At 41.4% G+C, this 12330-nt stretch overlaps 1 protein-coding gene across 4 annotated transcripts in view; it reads left to right on the top strand.

Annotated features, from left to right (window-relative positions):
• NFKB1 (nuclear factor kappa B subunit 1) overlaps positions 1 to 12330 on the top strand; it is an 85050-nt gene that overhangs the window by 49900 nt on the left and 22820 nt on the right. For 3 of the 4 annotated variants that reach the window (XM_050944404.1, XM_050944403.1, XM_050944406.1), the window contains 6 exons: positions 244 to 348; positions 2458 to 2549; positions 3156 to 3294; positions 7268 to 7396; positions 8718 to 8807; positions 10149 to 10343. In XM_050944404.1, the coding sequence (XP_050800361.1) occupies positions 244 to 348; positions 2458 to 2549; positions 3156 to 3294; positions 7268 to 7396; positions 8718 to 8807; positions 10149 to 10343 (750 nt within the window). The remainder of the gene's footprint in view (positions 1 to 243; positions 349 to 2457; positions 2550 to 3155; positions 3295 to 7267; positions 7397 to 8717; positions 8808 to 10148; positions 10344 to 12330) is intronic. The other variant, XM_050944405.1, reaches the window with a different exon arrangement.

Genomic DNA, 12330 nt, shown 5'->3' with positions numbered 1-12330 from the left:
GAGCTGCATAGGGGTACCTGCACAGCTGCAGGGCCGGTGACACCCAGTCCCTGCAGGCATGCCAACTGTTACCGATCAATATTGTTTTCATTGATTTCAGTGCATCAGCCAAAAGTTATGTTTAGTGACAGTTATGAATTAAAACCAAACCCTGACAAACCTATTTTTAGCCTACAGCTGTCAGCAGAGTCAATACTGCTGTCAGCAGAATAACATCTTGTTTCAATTCGTCCCTTTTGACAGAAGCCCCCAATGCATCCAATTTAAAGATTGTAAGAATGGACAGAACAGCAGGATGTGTGACAGGAGGAGAGGAGATTTACCTTCTTTGTGACAAGGTTCAGAAAGGTAAGAGCCCCAAACTGTCTGGTGTTCTGAATCGGCCCCTTTGATTGGGATTATAAAGTAGTTTTGCTTTGTTTCTCATGGACTGTATGCTTAAGGCCTGCAGTAGTGGCCTAGCATTCCAAGGTCCTGTGCCACCACCGCTCCCATTAACTTCAGCCGGATTTGTGAGTTCTCAGCATTTCTGAAAATCAGGCCAGCAGTGATTAGGGCAGCGATTAGTGATCGTACACAGCCCACCCGTAAGTAATTTGTATTGGACAGCCTGGAGAGCTGGGGGAAAGAAACTCACGTACCCTTTCCCCTCTTCCCCAACCAGCAGACATTGACAAGGACACCACCCGAGCCCCTCTGAAGTTTCTGTTCTATCCAGGGCTTGTGAACACTGGGTATGTGCAATCGTGGACCCTGTGACCACACCCCTGTGGTGCCCCCAACCCCTTGTATAATGTGTAGTGAGAGCTGCGGGTGCCCAACACTGCCAATAATCAGGCCATATTTATGTAGATATCAAAGGGAATGAACCTGTAAATAGCTACTACTACCAGGTATCAGGCTTGTGCAATGTGAGGCATCCTGTGGACTCACAGTAGTAAACATTCCTGGATTGAAGTGTTTGCAGGATCAGGCTCTAAATATGGATTTTGATGCCTAATTTAAGATGCTCAAATTTGAATATATTGGCCTTTGTTTTCAATAGTCTGGTTTCCTGTTCATAGATGGAAGTAAGCAGAAAAGAAAAAGGGGGCTTGGAGTGTTTTAATCTGTTGATTAAAACAGGGACCCACAGATCTACTTTATCTCTACAACAGCATGCACAGTTCTCTATCTGACTGTAGTGTAGAGTTGTTAAATGATTCAGGCATTTTCTGTTATTCCACACTGCAGCAGAGAAGAGTGTGGGAGAAGACGGCATACCATGTAGTTCTGTAGGGAAGAGAGAAACTGGTAGAGTTTGGGGAAATGTTTTTTTTTTTCCTTAACACTGTAAATCCACGGCCTTTTCAGGGGATTAAGTAAGATGTAATTTTTTTCTTAAGTCTGAATAAATGGAAACTCCAAAGTGGGGTTTCCCCTTAGACTGAGTGGGGTTTCCCCTGACTCCGTCACTCTCTGAAACCTCCGTGCGCTAGGAAACTTGAATGCACACAGCAACAGCGGTGGAAGGAGTGTTTCTAAATCTGAATGCAGCCAGATTGGGGATCAGGTGGAATCAGCCCACCTACCCTAAGGCCCTTCCCATTGCTTAGGAAGATAAAGAGTTCCTGGCCATTAGCCAAGACAGAAAATGGGCTTTTCATATCTCTCCTCTCCAGGATGCTGAAGAAAGAGTCCTCAGGATGTCCTGTTTCCCTACTTCTCCAAAGAGGTCTATACAGAAGGCCCCCAGCCCAACAGAAACGTCTCTGGCCCCTTGCACTGCTTTGTGAAGGGGAGAGGAAATGCATTGCTGGAAAGCACTTAACTCATGACTGCTGCTGGAAGTAGCTGCTGTCACTCTTAGCAGTAGCTGAGAAGTGGCTTTTTGCCAGCAGTAAATAGAACTTAAACCTGAACAGTTCAAGTTTCATTCAGATTTCAGAATGCAGACTGTGGGGAGGGGATCCTGATTTCACACCATCCCTACATTCTGTGTCGAGCTACTGCACTAATCTTGTTTAACCATAGAACAGGAAGCAGTGAACCTGATTTTCCAGTCACACCAGTTTAAAACAAGAGTAACACCACTGAAGTCACAAGAATTACATCAGTGTAAAACTGGTGGAAATAAAAGCCGAATTCGACCCCAAATAATGTTTATATAAATCTTCCTAAACTTATCGTACTTGAGAGGGGTAAAGTTCTTGATGTTTAATGTATTCTTCTAAATGCAGCACCTTACCACAGAAAACATACTGGGTGCAATTCATCATTAGAGAGAATTATTTTCCTTTACCAAATATCTTTTACTGTTGTTTATAGTATACAGTATGAATTAGTACTAGGAAAAATATAATCTCCTAAAATCCGCTGTTAGAACTGCCATCCACCATATTCTTTTTTATTAGAAATTGATTTAACCAAAAGCTTAAAAAAAACCTAGAGGAATTAACACACTCACACTGTTTGCAGATGATATTCAAATTCGTTTTTATGAAGAGGATGAAAATGGTGGTGTATGGGAAGGCTTTGGAGATTTTTCTCCTACAGATGTACATAGGCAGGTAAGTGACCAAATAGCTGTCATTTGCTAATGGCTTTCAATTCTTCAGCTAGTAGGGCCCCATTTGAACTGATGGCTTAGTAGTGAAAGGCTCTAAATCCCAATACTAATTTTCGCAGTCACCATCTCTGTTACTTCATAAGAATAAATATGGGCCGGATTTATTTTAAACTGGAAATCATAGTGCCGATGAAAGGTAGAAACACACTAAAAGGAAATTTGAAAACTCTGGTGCAAAGGTAATGGTAAGTGAGAAATGTAAGGCATGTCTATGGAAACAGAGTACAGGTTAAAATGTCTCCAGAGCTCCTACAGGAATACCTGGAAAAAAGATAAAGCAAGAGAGAAAAGTACAATACCCACATGTGTTATATATTCATGTATCATGTGACAGTTCAATGTTTTAAAAGGCATTTAAACTGTAATTAGCTCCAAACTAGAAGTGAAAATGGGAATTTATAGTTGTGGTAGCCTTCATGCAAGTGAGATATTCCTCTCAGCTGTAACTAACTCAAATCCCCCCCAAATACAAAAAGTTAGATGTAAAGCAATATCTTGTTTCAGAAAACTCTGTTCCTGATAACCTGCTGATCAATATTTTTCACAGTTTGCTATTGTATTCAAAACCCCAAAGTACAGAGATGTCAATATCACAAAACCAGCATCTGTTTTTGTCCAACTGCGGCGGAAATCTGATCTGGAAACAAGTGAGCCAAAGCCGTTTCTGTACTACCCAGAAATCAAAGGTAATTCGTTTAACCTGTTCCATGCATTACAAAGGGGAAATATCCTGTTTGTGAAACAGCAGAGTCCTTGTGTTTCCTGATGTTGGGTAATGTCCTTGTTCTATGGTTTTTTTAGCTCTAGAAAATACTACACTTGTTGCTCATATTGGGCAGAATTAATGGAAAAACTAGTCAGGGCAGAATGTGTTTACTTTGATATTTTATATTGGACTGTTGTGCAGTAAACACACAGGTCCATACAAGGGATTAGTGCCAACAGGTATCTTATACACATAGAACGTATATATGCAGTAGGTGGCGCTTTTTTCCCCGAGTCACTTCTGAAACAATACTAGAGGTTATTGTACTGCAGGTGCTGCCTTTCAGATGAAACATAAAACCAGAGTCCTGACTAGAGCTGATGAGAAAATAGAAAATATATTTTGCATTTTTCTTTCATTTAAATTTTAGGAATGTTCTGACCAGCTCTAGTCCTGAGCACTTATGTTCATCAAATAACCCCCGGCACCTTTTGCAAGAGGAAGTGTGGTGTGATTGGTGTGGTTTTTTTATTACAATATTGTAAATCTTTTGGGTTAAGTGTAATAGTTGGAATCAGAGCTAGTGACTATGTTGTTCAGTGTCAGGAAGCTTATCCAGTGGATTAATGCTTTTTAAGGCGTTGCATGCTGTGAATTAATCTGATTGAATTATAAGGTTGTTCATTGTGTTCGTGTTAGAATTAATAATAAATAGTAATAAAAATATTTGTATTATGGCAGAGCTCAGGGGTCCCAATCAGGGATCAAGGCTCCGTTCTGCTCGGCATCATACTATGCAGTTGTAATAAAAAGACAGTAGCTTACAATCTTAAACCCTGATTGAGTAGCATAGGCACGTGTGCTTAAATTGAAGCACATGAATAGTCTCGTTGAAGTCAATGACTACTCGTGTGCTTTAAAGCATATACATAAGCATTTGCAGGACTGAGGATTTAGCTTGTGATGAGAAAATAGGTGGACAAAACAGACATGAGGGGGAGTGAGTTATTTATATTTTGGTATAATAAGCAGCAGAAAGTGACGTTTGCTGAGAAATTTCTATGTTTGCTGGTGGATATTTGAATTTAGGTGAACACTATTTTTAGCATCCAGGAACTCCTTACCCAAATTGTATAGAAACATTTTACAATGCTCTAGATCCAGCCCACCAATTTTGAGGCTGACTTTTTTGTAGTTTTTAGAGGGATGAAAATAATTCATAGATTGTAGGGCTGGAAGGGACCTCGAGAGGTCATCGAGTCCAGTCCCCTGCCCTCATGGCAGGACCAAATACTGTCTAGACCATCCCTGATAGACATTTATCTAACCTACTCTTAAATATCTCCAGAGATGGAGATTCCACAACCTCCCTAGGCGGTTTATTCCAGTGTTTAACCACCCTGACAGTTAGGAACTTTTTCCTAATGTCCAACCTAAACCTCCCTTGCTGCAGTTTAAGCCCATTGCTGCTTCTCCTACCCTTAGAGGCTAGGATGAACAAGTTTTCTCCCTCCTCCTTATGACACCCTTTTAGATACCTGAAAACTGCTATCGTGTCCTCTGTCAGTCTTCTCTTTTCCAAACTAAACAACCCCAATTCTTTCAGCCTTCCTTCATAGGTCATGTTCTCTAAACCTTTAATCATTCTTGTTGCTCTTCTCTGGACCCTCTCCAATTTCTCCACATCTTTCTTGAAATGCGGTGCCCAGAACTGGACACACTATTCCAGCTGAGGCCTAACCAGCGCAGAGTAGAGCAGAAGAATCACTTCTCATGTCTTGCTCACAACACACCTGTTAATGCATCCCAGAATCATGTTCGCTTTTTTTGCAACAGCATCACACTGTTGATTCATATTTAGCTTGTGATCCACTATAATCCCTAGATCCCTTTCTGCCATACTCCTTCCTAGACAGTCTCTTCCCATTCTATGTGTGTGAAATTGGTTGATCATTCCTAAGTGGAGCACTTTGAATTTGTCTTTATTAAACTTCATCCTGTTTACCTCAGACCATTTCTCCAATTTGTCCAGATCATTTTGAATTATGACCCTATCCTCCAGAGCAGTTGCAATCCCTCCCAGTTTGGTATCATCTGCAAATTTAATAAGCATACTTTCTATGCCAATATCTAAGTCGTTGATGAAGATATTGAACAGAGCTGGTCCCAAAATAGACCCCTGCGGAACCCCACTTGTTATACCTTTCCAGCAGGATTAGGAACCATTAATAACTACTCTCTGAGTACGGTTATCCAGACAGTTATGCACCCACCTTATAGTAGCCCCCTCTAAGTTGTATTTGCCTAGTTTATTGATAAGAATATCATGTGAGACTGTATGAAATGCCTTACTAAAGTCTAGGTATACCACATCCACCACTTCTCCCTTGTCCACAAGGCTCGTCATCCTATCAAAGAAAGCTATCAGATTGGTTTGACATCATTTTGTTCTTTACAAATCCATGCTGGCTGTTCCCTATCACCTTGCCACCTTCCAAGTGTTTTCAGATGATTTCCTTAATTACTTGCTCCATTATCTTCCCTGGCACAGAAGTTAAACTAACTGGTCTGTAGTTTCCTGGGTCTGAAGTTTCCCTTTTTATAGATGGTCACTATATTTGCCCTTTTCCGGTCTTCTGGAATCTCACCTGTCTCCCAGGATTTTCCAAAGATAATAGCTAGAGGCTCAGATACCTCCTTTATTAGCTCCTTGAGTATTCTAGGATGCATTTCCTCAGGCCCTGGTGACTTGCAGGCATCTAACTTTTCTAAGTGACTGAATGCTGATTTCTGTAAATGCCTTTTCATAAACTCTGTCCAACATATTATGAAGGCTGGCATTCAGGGATGGTATTCTAGCAACTGTACTCTGCTATTTCCCTGTTGAATAGTGCTCACACGAGCTCAGAAATGTGTGTTTTTTTTATTTCCTGGGCCAGATTCATTAGCTGCTTTTTAGGGCTTGCTCTCTTCCTGCGGGTGAGTATATTTGATGCAGGTAACTTAACTACATACTGTATATGTCTGTAAATTGTGCGGTCATATGTAGACTATTCATTATATTGTTTCATATGTTCAATGCTTGGGTTTGATGCACTGATTGATACTATTCTGCATGCAGTTTCCTTATCACGTGCCTGTTAGGAATTATTACATTGTTTGTTGGGGGATATTTTTGTTCTTTCCTCAACAGTGTTGCTGGGCTTCCTCTTTGCTAGAATTTTTCTGTCACTTTTTGACAGCTCCTCTTTTCATGACTGTTTCATTTTCTGTATGTTTGACTTTAGAGTGCTGGTTTTTTCCCCATTGTCTTCGGGATTTTTTTGATGGAGCTGGGGATTCTGTTTTTCCTTTATTTGTTGTACTTTGTGTAAGGCTGGTTCTCCTGCTACTGACCTGCATGGGTTTTTTATGTCTTGCTTTAAACTCATTTTTCTTTATGGCCTTTTTGGTACTGAAGTTTGCTTCATCTCAGTTGGACCCTGTTTCATCACCAAAACATGTGGCCTCTTTCTAAAGTGTATTTGCTTGGGAGAGAAAATTGCCCTTTTGTTCCCAATGGGTAACATTTTCAAAAGCATATAAGTGATTTAGGCACTTAGGTATGTCTGCCATGTCCAGTCCCTGTCATCTTTATTTGAGTATTGTGGCACCAGATACAGTATTAGAGAAGCTGTATGGACCCGTGTGCATGATTTTGTCTTTGGTTCTGTGGTCTGAAAATGTTTCTTGGGTTGTTCACTTACTGGAATGTTTCACCAAGTCTTGCTGTACAAAAATGATTTGTTGTTTGGAGCTGAGACAGTTTACCCTACTTACAGCACTTCTGATTTCCCCTTAAGCTATTGTTTTTTAGTAACAATGCTCTTTTCTGTCCCCAGCTGGTAATAGAAGTGACTCATCCTCTCCTTTTGCTGTTTCTCTTTCATTCTCTCCCTCACTCCAAAATACAGATAAAGAAGAAGTTCAGAGGAAGCGACAGAAGCTTATGCCTAATTTTTCTGATGGTTACGGTGGAGGCAGTGGTGCTGGAGGTGGAGGAGGTGGAATGTATGGAGGCGGAGGAAGTGGTGCTGGCTCAGGTAAAGAGAAAAGATAATTGATCTGAAGCATAAGCTTTAAATTGTAATGTGTGGTTTGTCCCTCTGGGTCATAGAGAAAGGACGTGTTTATTTGTTATTGAAATTGACATGGCAAATCTCTGTATTTCTATAAGTATAGAAGGCCTGAATCTCATTTCACTTACTTTGATGTGGAACCAGTGTAACTCCATTGACTTCAGTGAAGTTACTCCTCATTCTTACGGGTGTGAAATGAGAATCAAAGTTGTAATGTTTTCCGTAAATCATCTTCTTTCCTGTGGGAGGCCACATAACCCTCTCATTATTTTTCTTCCTGGAGGTTGCATGTCACAGATAGCTTCCTTCTGGCCAAGGAAGACTGGGCAGAAATCCTTCACGCTCCATCATTGTCAATGCCAATTAGTTAATGGCAGTCGCTGTTGAGAAATTTGAAGTGGGGGCTCAGGGCTGGGGCAGGGTATTGGGGCGCAGGGTTGAGGGGCAGACTTACCTCCAGTGGCTCCCAGTCAGCGGTGCAGCCGTGGTGCAGAGGCAGGTTTCCCGCTTGTTCTGGCACCGCGGACCACACTGCACGCCGTAAGAGGCCAACAGCAAGTCCGGCTGCTAGGCGAAGGAAGATGCACAAGCAGCTTTGTGTGACTCTTGCCTGCAGGCACCCCCACCCCTACCCCAGTTCCCACTGGCCAGGAACCGGCCAATGGGAGTGCAGAGCTGGTGCTCGGAGTGGGGGCAGCACGTGGTGCCCTAAGGCCCCACCACCCAGACCCGCTGCTGGTTGCTTCCAGGGTGCAGCGCAGTGTTGAAGCAGGTAGGTACTAGCCTGTCTTAACTGGGCAGCACTGCCAACAGGACTTTAAACATCCAGGTCAGCAGTGCTGACCAGAGCAATCCAGTATCTGACGTGCCACAACCCAGTACTGGGTCGCGACCCAAAGTTCGAAAAACGCTGGTCTAAAGCACGTTATCAGAATAAAAATCCATTATAACTACACTAATTACAATTATTCAAGCAGAATGCCAAGCCGTTCTTTGAGCAGTAGAAGTGGTATGCTACCTCTTAAATTCTGAGAACTGCAGAGATAGAGAAAGTGGCTAGCCAGGCCTCTAGACTTTCCTTTGATTGACATAGAGATAGGAGATGAGCTTTCATCCAGAACATGTTGTTCTAGTAGGGTGGAAAATCCAAAGGACAAAATACTAAAGGAGCTGCACATGAAATACTGGTTTTGTCTGAGCGTTTGATTTTCATTGTATTGCTTGTTTTTGTTCTGGAGAATAATTCCAGTGATTCTTTTTCCTTTTACATTGCTGTTGTTTTTAGGGTACGGTTACCCCTCCTATGGGTATTCTGCTTATGGAGGCATGCCTTTCCACCCAGGCACCACAAAGTCTAGTGCTGGAATGAAACATGGTAAGAAACAAAATAGCCTGGTTGCCACAGTAATCTTTAGTTTACCATCTTTGCTTCACTAATCAGCAATTACTGTTAATGACTACCAAAGTGATGGAGCTTGGTCGCTCTAAACTGGACTCAAACAGGATTAAAATGTGTGTGTAAACACTGACATGTTTACAGTGATCACTAAACATCAGCATTAGCCAACAGAACGCCTCACTGCTGTCCCAAATACCACAGTTTCCCCTATGATTAGAATAGAGAATAATTAGATGGCAAATGCTGACATCTTAATGGTGAACTATATATGCTATTGACTGGATTTGATGTTTATAAGCAGCAAAAACTATTTTCCTCAAGTATTTAAAAATTGGCCAGTGGACTGTGGCTTCTGTCATTATAGCCCACTGGAGGCTACTTTTTTAACCTGCGGAATATTCATTTTCCCTGAAAATGAAAAATTCCAGCCTTCAGAAAAACCATATTATGTGATATCACATGACGTACATATTAAATGAGTACAAATGCACAGTGAGACATATTGACTAAGCACAATCAGTGGGATAGATGGTGTTAAAGTGACAGCACTCCAGAGAAAGCACTGAGAAACATCCTGTTTCTGTGAAGCAAAATGCCTTGGAGGTGCCTTCTTGCTCTGGGGGGAGAATGATCTGCAATAGCTCTTTAAAAGATACTGCATTGTCCTTGCTCTTCCGCTCCCCTTTCCAGTGAGTTGTTCCCAGCTGGCCCTTCCTCTCCCTGTTGTCTGGCTGGGTTAAGGGAGAGCCACAGTCTGGCCCAACCTGATAAACATGCATGGCCACTGAAAAATTAAGTTAACAGTAAGGACACACTCATTCTTTGTGCCCAAAACCGGGGAAAATCAATTCAAACCCAAAAGCCCCAGAGCTTCTGTGAAAAAGACAGATGGGGCCATTTATTTCCAGCGTCTGTGAGATAAATTGTACAGCCTGCTACACCAATGTCAATTTGGAATAATCCTGTTGGCTTTGGTGGAGATACTGCAGATTTGTAACATTGCAACTGAGATCAGAATTCATCCGTACATTTACTATTAGATAATTGGTTTGTTTAATTTTATAGTCTAATATGGGGATTGGCAAAGTGAAGATCTTAAATAACTTCAGAACAAGTTACATTTCTCTCTGTGTAATGAACTTGAGAGCAGTGACTCTGTAGCATGTATTGATATAGGTCCTGATCCAGTGCGGATTGAAGTAAATGGGCATCTTTCCATTGATCTCATTGGGGTGTGAATGAGACCCACAGAGCATTATTATTTGTACAAAAGAATCACAGTATCAAAAGACTAATGCTTTTCATTTATGTTGTAAGGAATTTCAAATGATGTGGCTGAACAGGATGGGGAAAGCTGCAATAAGCACGTCGACAAACCAGATGTGAAACATAACACGACAGTGGAAATCACAGAGAGGAGGGAGTCCAGAGTTTGTAGTGGGGATAATAAGGAGGAGGATGTTACTTTGTCATGTACAGCTGGAGTAACTGAAGCAGATTGTAGGTTACAGGGTAAGTGAACAAATCAGTCTATGTAGGGCCATTCATGTGGCCAATCTCTCATATGGGAGAAGTCTGTGTTAAGGACTGGAAATGTCACAAGTTCGCGCTCACAGAGTTTCCATCTTTGCAAGGGTGGGAGGGTTAAAATTTGCTCCGACTTGGAAATGGCAGGAAATCAGTCTCCTAAACCTGGGATCTCCCAAGATCCATGTATGCCAGTGCTATCTATGCAGAACCCCTTGTGTCTCTGCACTGCCTCCCATTGACTCTGTGATCCCATTGAAGTCTGTAGAATTACACAGGTTGTAAATCAGCAAAAGGTATGGTCCTTGATATTTAACAGGCTTCACTGTATGTGTGGAAAGGTTTTTTCCAAGTACGTAACTGTTGCATTATTGTTCCATGCAAATCTATTTCTAAATTGCATGCGGAGCATTTTATTAAATTGAATATAAACTGCATCCATTTCCAAATAAAGAATAAATTAAACAATCAAATCAGCATTGCTTCACAGCAAAGTATTTATTAAACAAAAAAAATGGAAAAGAGAGAAGGAATGGTTGAAGGAAGTCTTTTTGAACTAGGATGTTAGCCCGCTGGAGACTACAAATTTACACCTTTGCCTTGCCAAGCTTCCTTTTGCTGGCAGCCTGATCAGTCCATATTTTGAGGGTTAGATAGCCAGATTTTTCAGATGTCATGAGTGCCCATAACTCCCATCAAAGTCAACATCTATGAAAACCAGGCCATATGTGTCTTGGATCATTCACTGGAGACATGCTGTTGTTTGGTTGTTATAATAGAAATGACAGATAAGGAACTTGCTTTCCCTGTCCCATGTATAATGTGTTATGTAGCTCTTTCATGCAGAATGTTCCTTCTTTCTGGAATGGAGAAAGGGACATATTATGTTGTGTGCTGGTTTCATTATGTGTCATTTACTATAACAATTAGACATTGGATTGGGAAAACAAGTTCACATAGTAATAGGGTTTCAGTATTGAAGCCTTCCGTAAGTGGCTTCTTGGCACTTGAGAGATCATGTGGTGCCCTAGAGAGAATTTCTGCTTGCTGGCTCAGAGAGTCAACTCCTGTGTTAGTTCAGGAAACAAAACTAGTAATTGATGGGTGTGCACTTGTGTGAGGGCGTGATGTTGTCTGTCTGTTTCCAGTGAAAGGAAGGGCTTGGATTGTTGAATCTAAAGGTTGAGTAATAGACAGCACATCAGGAAGCTGATGATTATTTCTTTATCAATTATACAAAAGTAAAAAGGAAAGAAACAGGGAATCTGATTTGTGTGAAGAATATATGCAGAAGAATTGGGTCTGTGAAGTGCACCCATTGAATGTAATCTGCACAGGTTTGACAACTGGGTTTAAAGGAAATGTATCTTCTCTTATTCCAGTGACAATGTAGTAGGCCTTTTCCCAGAGGTCATTATGACAAACCAATGAGGTTTAGTGTCCTGCTTATACAAAAATCTGGAACAGAGTTTGATGAGAAAGAGACCATGTTGCTTGTGGTGTCCTATCTTGACACACATGTTGTGTGTTGATTGCATTAGCATTAGACAATAAAGCTGTTGTTTGGTGCTGAGAGGTAGTTATAATTACAAGTTATAATTGTCGGGCTAATGATGTGTCTACAGGACCCACTGTCCTCAGCTAGTTGGAATGTCAGCCTGACTCGGGTATCATAGAATCATACAATATCAAGGTTGGAAGGGACCTCATGAGGTCATCTAGTCCAACCTCTTGCTCAAAGCAGGACCAGTCCCCAGACAGATTTGATAATTATGTAACCCCTAGAGCATGGCCTACAAAAAGAACACAGGCATTAATACTGACCAGAGTTGAAGAGTCCCTTTTATCCCACACATTACAGTGTTGTTTTTTACATAGCAAAAGGTCCTGAATTTCTTTGCTCAATGTACACGTGTGTTTTAGCTGGCAACTGCTGTTTTCCTTGCTTGCTCATACTAATTTATTACAAGGT

Source organism: Gopherus flavomarginatus, chromosome 3 (assembly GCF_025201925.1).
Source record: "Gopherus flavomarginatus isolate rGopFla2 chromosome 3, rGopFla2.mat.asm, whole genome shotgun sequence".
NCBI lineage: Eukaryota > Metazoa > Chordata > Testudines > Testudinidae > Gopherus > Gopherus flavomarginatus.
The sequence above is the reverse complement of the archived record's forward strand: the minus strand, read 5'-3'. Positions and strand labels throughout refer to the sequence as shown.